Here is a 16,576-nt window from a genome sequence, read left to right on the forward strand (position 1 = left end):
GGGCAAGTCACTTGATCCCCATTGCCCACTCTTACCAATCTTCCACCTATGAGACAATATACCGAATTACAAGGGTTTTAAAAAAAATAAACAAAAAACAAAAATAAATACATAAATATTATTTTGTTTTAAATAAAATGATGATAGAAACTAAATTAATATACATATGCAGTGCTTGGCCAGTCAGATTTCCAAGGAGTTACTTTGCAGAGAGCTAGATGAAGTAACAGACTTTATTTGGACGAATATAAGGAATAGCATCTGAAAAGAAACCATTTTGGAAGTTAAGAATAGTAAATTCCAATTTCATAAAATCAAACAACTTCAGAAATAAAATCAGTGCATCTGGGAGAAGGGAAAATATTAATTAGGAAAAGTATTTACATCAAATATCTCTGATAAAATTCTGATATTAAAGATATGTAGATAACTAGCAGAAATAAAAGTGACCATGAGCTATTATTCTACAGTTGGTAAATGGTCAAAGATAAGAACAGATGGTTCTCAAAACAACTGAAAAATCTTAACCAAATGAAAGATTGCTTCAAATTACTGATGATGAGAAATTCTAATTAAAACAATTCTGAAGTTTCATCTAGCAAACTTGCAAAAATGACAAACAATAGAAATGGCCATTTCTGAGGGGAAATGGGCACTATACTTACTGTTGATGGAGCTGTGAACTGGTCCAGCCATTCTGTAATTAAGTTTAAAAAAAAAAAACACAACCTAAAGTAGACTGATTCAGAAATTGTTTTAGTGGGCTCCAACCTCAAGGCAGACAGAAAGGCCCCACATAAACCAAAATAGTCATTATAGTACTTTTGTGGAACCAAAAAACTAGAAACACTGGTGCTTATCAGTTGTAGAATGGCTAAATTGTGGAATGTGAATATAACAGAGTAATATTATTGTGTAAGAAATAGTCACTTTGAGGAATTCAGCAAAACACGGGGAGACTTAAATTAGCTGATTCAGAGTGGAGTAAAATTCATAATGTCTACAACAGTGCAAACAACAATAAAACAAAACTGAACACTGTATAATTGTAATAACCATGCTAGGCTCTAGGGACAAGATGAGAAAATGCAGATCCTTTCTTCTATTAGATAGGAGGGAGAATATGGGTGTGGAATGTCTACTATGCTATCATAGTTGTGTCAATTGATTTTGCTAAATTATAAAAAATACTTAATCTTCATAACAAGAGGACCCATCATATGGGGAGAAGAAAGAAATGAAGGCAGAGATACAAGATGTGATGAGAAAAGCAAAAAGCATCCATACATTAAAAAAAAAGAAGATATAGGCCAATGATAAATAGCAACCTGTCACCATTAGTATCAGTATAATAGGAACTCTTATATTGAGTGCAAAGTTAAATGGCTTCTAAGGTTCCTTCCAGTTTTTAAAGATTCTCTTAAGTTTTAAGCTCCAGTAACTGTATTACTCCCCACTACCCTTGCTCAAGCATTTTGGGCAGCTATAGATGGCACAATGGATAAAGCGCCAGACCTAGAATCAGGAAGAACTTATCTTCCTGAGTTCAAATCCAGCCTGAGACACTAGCAGTGTGATCCTGAGCAATTCACTTAACTCTATTTGCCTCAGTTTCCTCATCTTTAAAATGAACTGGAGAAGAAAATGGCAAACCATTTCAGAATCTTTGCTATGAAAACCCCAAATGAAGTCATGAAGAATCAGACATGACTGAAAATGACTGAACAACAAAAAACATTTTACTGGCAAAGCTTTCACTTCTGTCTTTTTTATAAGTAATTTTTTGTCCTAGTATAACTCCTCCTCTTACTCTTTATCACATTTATAGGCCATTCTGAAAGTAGTGCTAAATTATTAATAGTCATTGCGTGTGACAGAGTACCACTTCCAGAATAGGCCTCAAGATCATAGGATAGACCATCATTTGAATGAAAGCCAGTCTACATCTTGAATTTTGTTAGAAACTTACATTTACTATTGAAATTGCATGGTTGCAGAATCATAGAATATAAGTTGGAAGGGTTTTTATTAACAATCATCTTCCTAACCTCTCTCCAGCTAACTTTTCTCTGTCCTCTAGATATGCTCACTTAATTTATAAAACCTTCTTTAACTATACTCTCCTCTTAAGCAATTATCCTGTATTTCTCCTTCATTTTAAGATAAAAGTCCTAGAAAAAGTTGCCTGTACTCATTACTTTTACCTTCTTCCAAACTTCCCTTTTTCTGATGCTGTAAGACATGATCATCCTTTCAACTATTTAACAAGCATTTATTAAGCATTTGCTTAATATGCCAGGTCTGTACTACGAGGTAGGCAGAGAGGGCACTAAAAGTTGGAATATCAGGAAAGGTTTCAATATCTAAGGTGGTGTAAGAGCTATGCCTTGAAGGAAGAGAGATATTCTGAGAAGTGTAGGTAAAGAGGGAGGACATTTCAGGCATGCAGGGGGAGACTCAATTTCAGAACAAAAGCATGGACATGGGCAATAGAATGTTATATATGAGGAATTGGAGAAAAGGCCAGTTTCGTTAAATTGCTTTTTATGAGACAAAGACTAATACAAAGTGCAGTGGAAAAAGTAGGTTGGGGCCAGTTTCTGAAGGTCTAAAAAGCTAATTAGCAGCATTTATATTTTATCCTGAAGGTAATAGAATGTCCCTGGAGTTTCTTAGAAGGGGAGTGACATCTGCACTTAAGGAAAATAATTTTGGTGGTTGTATATAGGATAGACTGAAGTGAGGAAAGGTTGGAAGCCAGGAAACCAATTAGGAGTACATTACAGTAGTACTGCTGAAAGTTATTGAAGTCCTGAACTAAGGTGGTGACTGTGTAAGCAGAAGGATAAAGTCAGATGCAAGAGATATCTTGTATAGATAGAAACTGTAAGATTTGTCAGCTGATTGATTATTTCAAGTAAGGAACAGTGATGTCACTCAGGTTCACAAGTTTTTCAAGTCATCCTTGACACTACCCTCTCACTGAGGGTTAATTAACAAGTCTTATAAATTCTATCTCAACACTATACCTTTTATTAATTTCCTTCTTTTCATTTATAGCTACCATCCTACTTCTTCATCTCTTCTCACCTGAACTATGTAAGTCTTCAAATTGGACTTTTTTGGCTTTCATCTTTTACCTCTTTACAGAAAAAAAAAACTGAGGCTATTCTCCCCCTTTTCTCATCTCTTATCATTCATATATGTGCCTTCTGTCACTCTTTTCTTCTTCAATCCTGGTGCACATGATGAAGTGGCTTTATTTTTTTTAGCAATCTTCCCCCCCCCCCCTTTTTTTCAGTTTACATGTAGAAACAATTTTTGACAATTATTTTCTGACATTTTGAGTTTCAGATTCTCCCCTTTTCTTCCCCTCTTCCCTCCTTTCTCACCACGTGGTAATTAAGTAGTCTGATATACCAGTGCTTTCATGCAATACATATTTTCATATTCCCCATGCCATGACAGGAGATACATATCACACATACAAAAAAATTCATAAAGGAAATAAAATAAATGATGGCATGCTTACAACAATTCCTTCTTTGGCTATGGATAGTGGTTTGTTTTTTTTTACATGGGTCCCTTGGGATTATTTTGTGACCTTATTTTGCTGATCATCGTTTAGTCCTTCACAGTTAATCATTATACACCATTTCTCTTACTGTAAACACTTGTTCTACTGGTTCTGCTCCCCTTACTTTGTATTAGTTCATATAAGTCTTTCCAGGTTTTCTGAACTCATCCTGTTTATCATTTCTTATAACTCAATATTATACCATTACAATGATATACCACAATTTGTTCAGTAATCTCCCAAATGGTGAACAGCCCCTCAGTTCCAATTCTTTGGGTGACCTTACTTCTTACCAAGGCTAACTGTACCTGCTTAAGCAATCCCATTCTTTCCCATCTCCTCAAACAGATTGCTCATTGTATTATCCCTACTCTATTCTTTATTTTTAATTTATGCTTTTCCACTGGCCCATTCCTTCCTGCCTACAAACTTGTTCTTGTCTCACTTATCCTGAAAAAATCCTCACTTGATCCTTCTGTCCCTGCTAACTGTTGTTCTATATCTCCTCTGCTTTTTGAAGAGGCTATTTATAATAGGTGCCTCCATTTTCTGGTGATATCTTAGTTGCTAATCCAGTAGCCTTTTTTCAATCCTCCTCTTGACCTCACTCCAACAGCCTTTAACACTTTTGATCACCTTGTCCTCCTTGATACTTTCTTCTTTCAAGGACACCACTGTATCCTGGTTCTCCTACCTGTCTGACTACTCCTTCTTAGTCTTGTTTGCTGAATAGTCATCCATGTTGTGCCCACTAACCATGAGTGTTTGTTTAATAATATTCTCTCCTGGGCTCTTCTCCTTCTTTACCACATCAATTTATGGTCTCATTACCTCCCATGAATTTAACTACTATCTCTACTGACTGTTCTCAAATATACCTATCTTGTCCCAGCCTCTTTGCTGACCTCTAATTTCACATCTTCAGCTGCTTTTTAGACAACTAAAACTAGATGTCACTAAGACACCATAAACCAGTGATTCCCAAAGTGGGCGTTACCACCCCCTGGTGGGTGTTGCAGTGATCCAGGGGAGTGATGATGGCTACAGATGCATTTATCTTTCCTATTAATTGCTATTAAAATTTAAAAAATTAATTTCCAGGGGGCTAAGTAATATTTTTTCTGGAAAGGGGGCGGTAGACCAAAAACGTTTGGGAACCACTGCCGTAAACTAAGAATTCTAAATTGACTCTCATTTTTATGCTTAAATTCTCAAGCCCCACTCCTACTTTCCCTATAGCTAAAGAAAGCATGATATCACCATCCTCCCAGTCCTATAAGCTAACATTCTAATAGATATCCTGTATTCATAATTGTTTCTCATTCCCTCCTTCTCCCCCCCCCCCCCATATCCAAAATGTTGCCAAGGTACATAAATTCACCTTTGAAATATCTTTCTAACCTCCTTTCTCTCTTGTGACATTGCCATCACTGTAATATAAGCTCTCATTATCTTACACCTGGATTATTTCAGGAACCTATTAATGGGTCTTCCTGCCTCATGTGTCTTCCTACTCAAAACCATTCTTCATTTAGCCACTAAAGTGATTTTCCTAAAGTGCAAGTCTGACCATGTCATCCCCTTACTCTAGTGGCTCCCTATTGTCTCTGCAAAATTCTTTGCTTTGCATTCAAAGCCATTCATAACTGGTATCTGCTTAACTTCCCAGTGTTCTTACACACCTGACACATACTCTTCAATACAGTGACACTGGCCACCTGGCTATTACGTGAACAAGATAGTCCATCTCTCAGCTTTGGTTGTTCTCTCTAATTCCCCCATGCCTGGAACACTAACAGTCCTCCACTCTGTCCTCCATTAGCCTCTCTGGATTCTTTTAAGTCCCAACTAAAATCATACCTTTTGCAAGAAGCCTTTGCCAATGCCTCTTGAGTCTAGTGTCTTCCCTCTGTTAATTACTTCCAATTTATCCTGTATGTAGCTCCTTTTGTTCATATTTGTTTGCATGTTGTCTCTCCTGTTAGATTATAAGCTCCTTGAAGGTAGGAATCATCTTTTCTCCCTCTTTGTAACCCTAGCACTTAGCATGGTCCTTGAGGTACATAGTTAATGCTAAATAAATGTTTATTTATTGATTGAACTCTCTAATCCATCTTCCAACAAAGCTGCCAAAATAATCTTTCTTAAAAAATCATTCCTTTCTCCGTAAGAAAAAATAAAAACTTCTCCAATTAGCATTAAGAACCTTTCACAATATGGCTCTAGCCTACCTTTTTAGGCTTAAGAAAAATCTGTAATTGTAGTTTAAATCAATATTAGAAACTCCTTCCACCATTGCATATTGGTAGTTCTGTAATTTCTCATCTTGAGAGCATTGCTTATATGACTTAGTCATGCAGCTAGACTCTGACTGTATGAGTTTCAAAAAGTCAATAAAGCCAGCCTCTGGAATTCTGGAAATCCAGTCTCATGCTGAGTTTTGCAACCAGCATTGGTGCCTCAAATAGCACAGTATGTGACTTTTAGGACTCAGACCAGTGGCAGATGAGATAGAAGACTGATCCATTAGCCGTATCTCATCTGGATATGAACTTAATGGGATCAGTGTTATGTAGAAGCTATGCTTTGAGTGAGCCCTGTATCCCCATAGACTGAGATAATATAAGGGAGAGTGTGTCCCCAAAGTTTTGGGGGAAATGTTTAAATTAGTTCTTGCTATAGCTTTGAAGTAAATATCCTTGAATAAAAGCTAATTAGTATTTAAATAGAACTGAGATGCTACTTACTGCAGGCCAACAGTGAGGGAACTATAACTAGCAGGGTCTCAAACTGGTGACATTAGAGAAAGTACCTTCAGCTCCTTGAAAATCTTCTCTAAAACCTTGAAGGGCAGCTTAACTGCCCTTACCTGTAAAACTTTTATAACCTGGCCTCCGCCTATCTTTCTAGGCTACTTTTTATGACTTCTCCCACTGTAATAGCTTCCCTCAACCCAGCACACACACACACACAGACACTCTTAATTCAGTCAAACAAGCTTTTCAGTTTTTACACACAGTACTTCATTTTATATCTCTGAGTCTTTGCACTGATTATATGTCTTCCATGCCTGGTATGTACTGCCTACTCACTCTGCTTCATAAGAATTCCTCATTTCCTTTAAGATATAGTGCAGACACTACCTTCTTTACAAAATCTTTTCTGATCCCTCAACTGCTAGTGCCCCAACTCCCTTGTATTTCTTTTATACTTTTTCTGCTTTTATTTATATATATACGTATTGTCTCCCATGGTAGAATGTAATCTCATCAAGAATAGGGATTGTTTAATTTTTATCTCTAGTGCTGAGCACAGTGCCTGGCATATAGTATGTTCATAAGTGTTTGTTAATTGACTGATTTTATCTGGAAATACTGATTTATCAAGTAATAGTACACTTCCTTGTGGTCTTCAAAATGAAATTTAAACCATAAATTTCCTTAGATATTATTTTTGATTATGTAGAAAAGCTGCATGCATATAATACTTATGGAAAAATTACTGTCAAATGTTGGTTCTCTTGTGCTGCCACTACCTTTGTACTTGGTTCTGAAGATCAGAATAGTATTTGTTATAAGTTATGTTGTTTGGGGGATCTTTGTGAACATACAGTAGACTTTGATTTGACCTCTATCCAGTTCTCATTTCTCTCCTCTTAGAAAGTCCACTTTATTCATTTTTCTGAAGGAGAATGAGTGTTTATTTGAAAAAGTCAAAAGTATAGAGGGAAGTTGGGCCCAGGGTTAGTAGGAATGGATAGGAAATTAATTGGCAGGGTGGGGGTGGGGCATAAATGGAAAGGGAAAAATTATTCAGTTCCTGTAATACTTAGAAAATGATTCTTTCCCCTCTTCAAAAACTTCAGATGAAAAGTCTTTGGGCAAAAAATGAGAGTTATTTTAGAATTCATCTCAGACACTTATTAGGTGTGTGACCAAGCCACCTTTAACTTCCTGAAGCCTTGGTTTTCTCATCAGAAAAATGGAAGTAGTGATAATTGTAGTATATACCTCTCAGAATTATAATACTTGGTATTTATATAGTTCTTTAAGTTTTGCAGAGAACTTTGCAAGTATTATCCTATTTTATTCTTACCACAATCCCAGGAGACAAATTCTAATCCTCATTTTACTGATGGGAAAACAGACTCTGGGCTGTTAAATGACTTGCCCAAAGTCACCAAGTGGGTCTTCCTTATTCAACTCACCAAGTGAGAAAATATGAGATAAAGTAAGCACTTTGCAAATGTTAAAAAGTGTTCTATTGATAACATTTGTTTTATCTTAGGAAAATTAAAAATATAATTCTTTGAAATCAATAATTAAAAAAAATTTTTTTAAACCCTTCTATCTTGGAGTCAATCTTGTGTATTGGCTCCAAGGCAGAAGAGTGGTAAGGGCTAGGCAATGGGGGTTAAGTGACTTGCCCAGGGTCACACAGCTAGGAAGTGTCTGAGCCCAGATTTGAACCTAGGACCTCCTGTTTCTAGGTCTGACTCTCAATCCACTGAGTCACTTACCTGCCCTCTAATTTAAAATTGTCAATGAAAAGGAATAGTATTTTTATTTAGCACTGAGAAATCATACTTGAATTTAAAAAACAAAATGAAACTTATATATGACCAGTTCTTAACTGTTTTTTTTTTTTTAATGCTATGGTTCTTTATAAAGAAAGGACATTTTTAGTTTCTTAGTTGTACTTAAATTGAGTACATTTCTACTTCTGTTCAAAAATTACTATTTTCCCCATACCATACAAAAAGAAGCATTTTCATTGCATGGACTATGAGATTTATATTTAAATTTAAAAAAATTTTTTTAAACCAGTGTACAAACTATTACTATTTGTATACCATGCATTTTACTTAAAATCTTTGAATTCATGATTTTTGTTCCTTTTTTCTAATGTAGGGAACATGAGTGGTTTAAACAAGACCTTCCAAAGTATCTCTTTCCTGAGGATCCATCATATAGTTCAACCATGATTGATGACGAGGCCTTAAAAGAAGTATGTGAAAAATTTGAATGTACAGAAGAAGAGGTTCTCAGCTGTCTATATAGCAGAAACCACCAGGACCCTTTGGCAGTTGCTTATCACCTCATAATAGATAACAGAAGAATAATGAACGAGGCCAAAGATTTCTACTTGGCTACAAGCCCACCAGATTCTTTCTTAGATGATCACCATTTTTCTCGTCCACATCCTGAAAGAGTGCCATTCTTGGTTGCTGAAACACCAAGGTCACGCCATACATTGGATGAATTGAATCCTCAAAAATCCAAACACCAAGGTGTTAGGAGGGCAAAATGGCATTTGGGAATTCGAAGTCAAAGTCGACCAAATGATATCATGGCAGAAGTTTGTCGCTCAATTAAACAACTGGATTATGAATGGAAGGTGCGATGATTTTTTAAAAAATAACTATGATTTGTTTAAATATCTTGCTTTTTATTTCTTTGTCTTCCTTTTGTACTTTCTTCATATGTATCTGAATATTGTTCTTATTGCTTGTACATAGTTGTCAGTGCATATTTTCTTTTGGTTCTGCCTTATTTTCTTTGCTTCATGTATCACTTCATGCATCTCATATTTATTATTTTTCATGGTACAATAACTTTTCATTCAGATACTATACAGTTTTTCCAACTCTTCTCAATAGTGGTTGTTCTGTGAATTGTGTCTGACTCTTCATGGCCCTATTGACCATGTTATATTTTTCCCAAGAAAACACCATGGACAGTATGGTCCATGGGATCACAAAGAGTCAGACATGTTTAAATGTTAAGTGACTTGCTCAGGGTCATACAGCTACTAAGCATCTGAAACCAAATTTGATTCAGGTCATCCTGATTCCAGGCCCAGTGTTCTATCCACTGGGGCATCTAGCTTCTTTCCCAGGAGTGGACACAGAGTATATTCACAGTGGTTTGCTATTATGATTAGTATTATTTGAAATACTTATGGACATATTTGATTTTTATTCTGTCATTAGCATCTTATTAATAGAACCACTGGGTCAAAGGGATATGAGCAGTTTTATAATTCTATTTGTGTAATTCTATATTATTAGGGAAGGAGTTTCTATTGAGTTTTGATGCCCAATAAAGTACACAAGATGTTTATTTTTTGTGTGCCTGATAATGTTAATTGTCTTAACGAAGAATTATATATGGTGATTTTTCCTTTTCATTTGGTGTGCTAGGTTGTAAACCCTTACTATTTGCGTGTTCGAAGGAAGAATCCTGTGACAAGCACATACTCAAAAATGAGTCTACAGTTATACCAGGTGGACAGTAGGACTTACTTACTGGACTTCCGAAGCATTGATGGTATGTAGTTGCAAGCAAATAATGTGAGTAGTTTAGGCTTCCTGAGAATCTGTTGTGTCTTAAAGTTTTGATTCTTTTACAGAAACCAAAAGGGAATGTGATTTGGGATTTTGTGTATCAATCATCTTAACATTCATGACAATATATGAACATTCTTTTACTCTGGACTATTAATCTAATTGTAATTTGATCTCAGAGTGAATTTTTGTTGTATTTTTGCTTTTAGACAGAAACTTTATCGACCATGTTAAATAAATACTCAGAGATAATTGTTATCTCTGTATACAAATTACTGGTATTATTGGCTCTTTCCCTCTTCCTTGTTGGCTTGTAAGTATGCTTCTCCTTCTGCAGCATGCTGCTTTGGGACTACTACCAACTGTGAGTCATTGTTTAGATCCATCAAAGAGGACTGGAAGGAAAGAAGGAGAACAAGGGAGGAATAAGCTTTGGGAACTCCATAGGAGAGTAGCTTCCCTCTGAATTATGGATACATCTTAATCTTTAGCACTTCTTTGTGACTTTGTTTTTCACTATAGCTTTCAAAAGTGGGAAAAGATACATGCTGGATTTAAATCTTGTTAATGATAGAGATTTTTAGATGGGCTGCATTATATTCTTCCATGGCCTAGGAAAGGAGAGAAATTCTGTTTTAAAATATTATATTTTGGTAGTGGAAAGGAAAGAATTCATTAGCCTATGGAAGGAAGAGCCTGTTATAATAAAAAAAGAGCCTGTTATATTAAAAAAAAGAAAAAGAAAACTCTTAAAATAAATTAGCTTCATGAAGCAAAAAAAAAACAAACCCCAAAAAAATCCCTCATTGACCATATCTAAAAATGGGTCACATTTTGCATATTTAGATTGTCACTTCTTTGTCAGTAGATGGTGCTTTCTTTGGCCTCATGGCTTTGTTTGGAGCAAAGAACTGGTTTTGAGGATTTAAAGAAAATTAGTACTCAGGAAACCAGTATAAGTATGCCACATATTGCTCTATAACACACCAAGCAGGCAAAAAACAAAAGTGCCATGTGTACACACACACACACACACACATACACACACACACACACACACATATTCATACACGTGTGCTATGTGACTACAAGGGCAGATATTTGGCGACTTACAGCACCAATAGCATTCATATGAAGGAGACATAGGGTGGCAAAGATCTCTTAAAGTCCATGTACAGAGCGGGTTCTGAGTAGGGAAGTTTAAACCTTAAACATTGGCTTGGTTGAGAACAGGTAATTGATGCCAGATATGGGCAAGGGCCAGTCTTTTTTTTTTTTTAATTTAAATTTTGAATATTTTCCCATAGTTACATATTTCATGTTCTTTCCCTCTCCCCCAAGCCCCCCTAACCCCTTTTAGCTGACGCACAATTCCACTGGGTTTTACATGTATCATTGATCAAGACCTAATTCCATATTATTGATAGTTGGACTAGAGTTATCCTTTAGTGTCTACATCCCCAATAATATCCTCATCAGCCCGTGTGTTCAAGCAGTTGTTTTTCCTCTTTGTTTTCTCCTCCTACAGTTAAATGTGGCTAGTTTTCTTTCTCATAATCTTTGCATTGCTGCTAGTAGAGAAGTCCGTTAGGTTCGATTTTACCACAGTGTATCAGTCTCTGTGTATAATGTTCTCCTGGATCTGCTCCTTTCACTCTGCATCAATTCCTGGAGGTCATTCCAGTTCACATGGAATTCCTCCAGTTCTTTATTCCTTTGAGCACAATAGTATTCCATCACCAACAGATACCACAATTTGTTCAGCCATTCCCCAATTGAAGGACATTCTCTTCATTTTCCAATTTTTTGCAACCACAAAGAGGGTGGCTATAAATATTTTTGTACAAGTCTTTTTCCTTATTATCTCTTTGGGGTATAATCCAAGCAGTGCTATGGCTGGATCAAAAGGCAGATAGTCTTTTAAAGCCCTTTGAGCATAGTTCCAAATTGGATAGGTCCATTCCTAATCAGACTCAGACATGAGAGGAAAACTCCTCAAGTGGCTTATTGATAGCAGAGTCTGATAGAGGAATTTCTTTATGGGGACTAGAAATCAGGTGAGGGTCTGAACTTATACTTGGGGATCCCAGAAATGGGTATAGGTGCATAGTTGCTGCATTTGTTCAGGAGCTGCATTTAATTAGGAACCATGATTGTTTATATGTTTGACACAGGGTCAGAATGAGTCATATAAACAATGCCCTAATGGAAGGTAAGATCTAATATAAAGTACTGAGGCATATACATATATAGTACCTGACAGTAACTGTAAATTAGAGAGGAACAATGGGCTGTGTTGACTGAAAGTAAGGAAAAGTCATTCCCTAATGGAGAGATGCAGGTGGATTTTGGCTATGACATGAAAGTTTTATTCCTTTTTTAAAATTAGGAGAACAATTTGTGTTTTTTTTTTTTGCTATACTTGTATGAATAAAATGTCACAATAGAATGACAGTGAAAAGTGGTTTGTTATTACATTGGTTGAGGCACACCATGACCTAAATCATATTTCTTTTTTAAAAAATTTTTTATTTAAAATTTTTTATTTTTTTTTAAACCCTTAACTTCTGTGTATTGGCTCCTAGGTGGAAGAATGGTAAGGGTAGGCAATGGGGGTCAAGTGACTTGCCCAGGGTCACACAGCTGAGAAGTGTCTGAGGCCAGATTTGAACCTAGGACCTCCTGTCTCTAGGCCTGACTCTCAATCCACTGAGTTACCCAGCTGCCCCCTAAATCATATTTCTTAAAACAGAATTATTCAGGAAAGTAAAAGCCTAGTAAAATAATGACCAAAACTGATATTGACCGATAAGCAGTTGCTACCCTCAGAGAACTTGAATTCTAATAATAAGAGATATAGCATGAACAGCAACAACAACAAAACACACACACACACACACACACACACACACACACACACACACACACATAGTTATTTTGGGAGAAAAGACATTGTAGTTGGAAAAATTAGGAAAGGTTTTTTGTAAAAGATGACATCTGAGCAGAAGTTTGAAGGAAACAAGGGATTCCAGTAGGTGTAAGATTCCAGGTATTGGACCATCTTCTGCCAACTTGGCAATCAATAATGCTAGACCATAGAGTGGATGAAGAGAAGTAAGGGACCAACTCATAAGGCACTTTAGATGCTAGAGAAATCTAAATTTTATTATAGAGGTCATAGGAAACCACTGGGATTTATTAAACAGAGGGGCTTTTGGAAAATCACCTTGAGGGTTGTTTAGAGGACAAACTGGAATGGGGAAAGACTTGGGACAAGGAGACCAAATAAGTTGTTGCAGTAAATCCCGAGAAGAGGTAATGGAATTGGGAACTAGGATGGTTGAGAGTGAGGAGTAGTAGTAAGATTTATTCAAAGTTGTAAACCTGGCCAGTCATCCATGCTCAGTGCTTTAATTTCCTCCTTTGATTCTCTTCTAATCCCACTGAATTCTGGTTTCTGACATCACTCAACTGAAAAATCCCCACTTCCAAGTTACTAACTACTTCTTAATTGCCGAGGCTAATGGCCTTTTTACAACATGCATAACTTCTTAACTAATCTGACACTGATGACTGCTGTGCATTTTTGGATACTCTTACCTCTCTGGGTTTCCATGACACTGGTCTCTCTTTTTCTCTTCTTATTTCTCTGTCCACTCCTCAGTCTCTCTGTCTCAGTCTCTCTCTTTTTTCCTCCAAATCCTTACCTTCTCAGACTTTATACTAAGTACAGGTTTCAAGGCAAAAGAGCAATAAGTGCTAGGCAATAGGGGTTAAGTGACTTGTCGAGATTCACACAGCTAGGAAGTGTCTGAGACAAGTCTATCACTTTAATTCTTCAGACTAGGTTGTATAATTGACCTGTAGATGATAATTTTTTTTTATCCTTTAAGCATTATAAAAATGTTTTAATTTTAAGTGCTCCCATATTAGTCCATCATTTGAAAGTTTTAACTTTTAATGAAATAATTTAATTTGGAAATTTCAAGGTAATGCCTTTTTCTAAGCTTGTATAAGACTGCTGTATAATACAGATATATTATATATTGTAGAAATCTGTAGTCTTTTCTATGTATACATTACTCTAATGATCTGCTATCAGTAGGATATGACCTTTGAATTATGTTTATAGTAGGGATGATGGGCTATGAGCCAATCATCTGATTATCTGCTTATCTAACATTATGTTAGATGACACAGGTAAGGAATGATATATTTGACTATATAATGCCCCCCCCCCTTTTTATTCTCATTCAAAACTTTTTTATTCACAGCTGGTTGAATGAATACAAGATTGAATTGCTAGTAATACTTTTGTTCTGTTGTGGTTTTTTTAAGTTATATTTCTTATTTTTAGATTTTCCTCAGTTAATTTAAGCTGAAATTGGAATTGTTTTTATAAAGAATCATACAGTAGAATTATCTTACTGCTAGGAATGATCAAGAATGTATTTGGTGCTAATGAAACCATAGTGTGGGTTCAATCCCAGTTAACTTTTTATAAGACAAAACTATTTCATAGCCACAGAATGTACTTGACTCTAGCTGGTGATTACCAAAATGATTCTATGGGTCTTAAAGGGGTACAAACCATTGATGGCTGAGGTTGATTTAGCTCAGAAAAAATGTCAGTTTTTTAACAAGTTTGTCAGGTATAATCTTGGTGTCCAAAAATTTTTTCATCTTCAAAATTGAAATTAAATTAAGCTATTTTCTTTTCTAGATGAAATTACCGAAGCCAAATCTGGAACAACTACTCCTCAAAGATCGGGTTCTGTGAGCAATTATCGATCTTGCCAAAAGAATGATTCAGATGCTGAAGCCCAAGGAAGATCTTCAGATGTTTCCCTTACCTCATCAGTTACTTCACTTGACTCTTCAACAGTTGACTTAACCCCAAGGCCAGGAAGTCACACAATAGAGTTTTTTGAGATGTGTGCAAATCTTATTAAAATTCTTGCACAATAAACATAAATGTTTGCTTATTTCTTTCATAGCAATAAGCATGCAGAAATCATAGCCAAATGCTTCCATTTGTAATCAAGTTATAATTATGACCCTGAGAAGAATAGCCCATTCTGAATGCAGTTTGCACAGAGATTGGAAAGTGATTAATAGTTCAATGGCTAACGTGCAGAAGTTAATTGTGATTATTTTGTTCATTCTTCCACAGGTATAGGGTATATAATACAAAAGACACAATGAATTCTAGATCTCTTAAGCTCACTAGTTTTGGATATTTTACTGCACACTGAGCTTTGTAGAATATTACTGTTTTACCTCAAAGGCCTTTATATTTTTCTTATTTTTTGTTAAATTTGCTTCAAAATGTAAATCAATAAATACTTGCTTACTGGTCCCTAGAAAACTAAAGAAGTGATTGTTTTTCAACTCCTTTAAATTGCTTGTCCTTTAAGTAATTATCCAGCCATTTTAACATTCTGAATGACTATCCTTTTCAGTACCTTATAATATAACTGAAAATTGTTACTTCAAAGACATAAAATGCACTCATTTTAGTCCAGGTTGAGAAGTCCAAGCACAGATAGTACTTCAGCATTCAGATACTCATGGCACTGAATTTATTCTAATAGTAAGTGCTAATACTTTCTATATATAAGTTGCTTTTTCAGTCATAAGGGATGACTTGGCATACACTGTAAATAAGACATTGGGCAGTGCTCTCCAATTTTAAAAATACCCTATTTACCTTTTATAATTATTTTGACAATTCATTATTAAATTAAGCATGAGTCTTTAACCAACTGATTATGTATCTGTTTTAAATTGACAATGCAGATAACATCTACCCAGAGTATTTAAGTGCTCAGATATTTAGGGTTTTATTTCTCTGATAAAATTTATCTCGAAAAAAATCAAGTTTTCTGAAGGATCTTATTTCTGAAACTAGTTCCATGTTTTCATTAATTAAAAAAATAGCATTATATGAACTGAAGAAAATGCTAATCCACCTCAAGATCTGATTTTTAGAAACCTGTTTCTATAGCTGGAAGAATTCATTTTTTTTTTAATAATGGTGTCATATAGCTATGGTAAATACAAACTTAAAGCCATTTTAGAGGAATTTGATATCATGTGTATGCTAATAAATAAATGCTGAATCTAATATTCTTGCCTTATATATGTTACTTTCAATTTGATTTTTTTTTATAGATGACAGAACTTGTTCCATATCTTCAAGTGTTTCTTTCCTTTAAGTACTTTTACTTACTAGGTTTGCTATAGGCAAATACAGTGAGTATCTGTTTAATCAGATGATAGATAGTGTGTTCATTTGAATATCATGATAACTTATATAAGTGGTTACTAGAGTCAACTCCAATAATTTAGTAACATTCACTGAGTTGAAATGAAGCATATATTGCTGCTTTAGGTCTAGGGGTAGCTGTAATTAATTTTAAATTTGAACTAAACAACAAATTAATATATCCACTTAATATAGATACAAAATCTCATTAAAAAATTTCTTTATGGCCTTTCATCTTTAGAACAGTATTTTGACACATGTGCTTCAAATGAAGCATAATGTTTTTGGAGGTTAGCAAAAGATTATATTTCTAAAGTTGAAGATTTGGAGCACATATATAATATAGGGGACATTACTATACTGTCTATATAAGCTAATATGGCAG

General features: G+C 35.3%; 1 protein-coding gene across 2 annotated transcripts in view; it reads left to right on the forward strand.

The window, feature by feature from the left end:
• The window catches only part of PRKAA1 (protein kinase AMP-activated catalytic subunit alpha 1), a 59,334-nt gene extending 43,271 nt beyond the window's left edge, over positions 1–16,063 (forward strand). For both annotated transcript variants that reach the window (XM_044664160.1, XM_044664156.1), the window contains 3 exons: positions 8,488–8,974; positions 9,780–9,906; positions 14,647–16,063. In XM_044664160.1, coding sequence (XP_044520095.1) covers positions 8,488–8,974; positions 9,780–9,906; positions 14,647–14,891 — 859 coding nt within the window. In that variant the 3' untranslated portion in view covers positions 14,892–16,063. The remainder of the gene's footprint in view (positions 1–8,487; positions 8,975–9,779; positions 9,907–14,646) is intronic.
• The last annotated feature ends 513 nt before the right edge of the window (positions 16,064–16,576 follow it).

The sequence above is a fragment of the Gracilinanus agilis genome, chromosome 1 (genome assembly GCF_016433145.1).
Source record: "Gracilinanus agilis isolate LMUSP501 chromosome 1, AgileGrace, whole genome shotgun sequence".
Lineage (NCBI taxonomy): Eukaryota > Metazoa > Chordata > Mammalia > Didelphimorphia > Didelphidae > Gracilinanus > Gracilinanus agilis.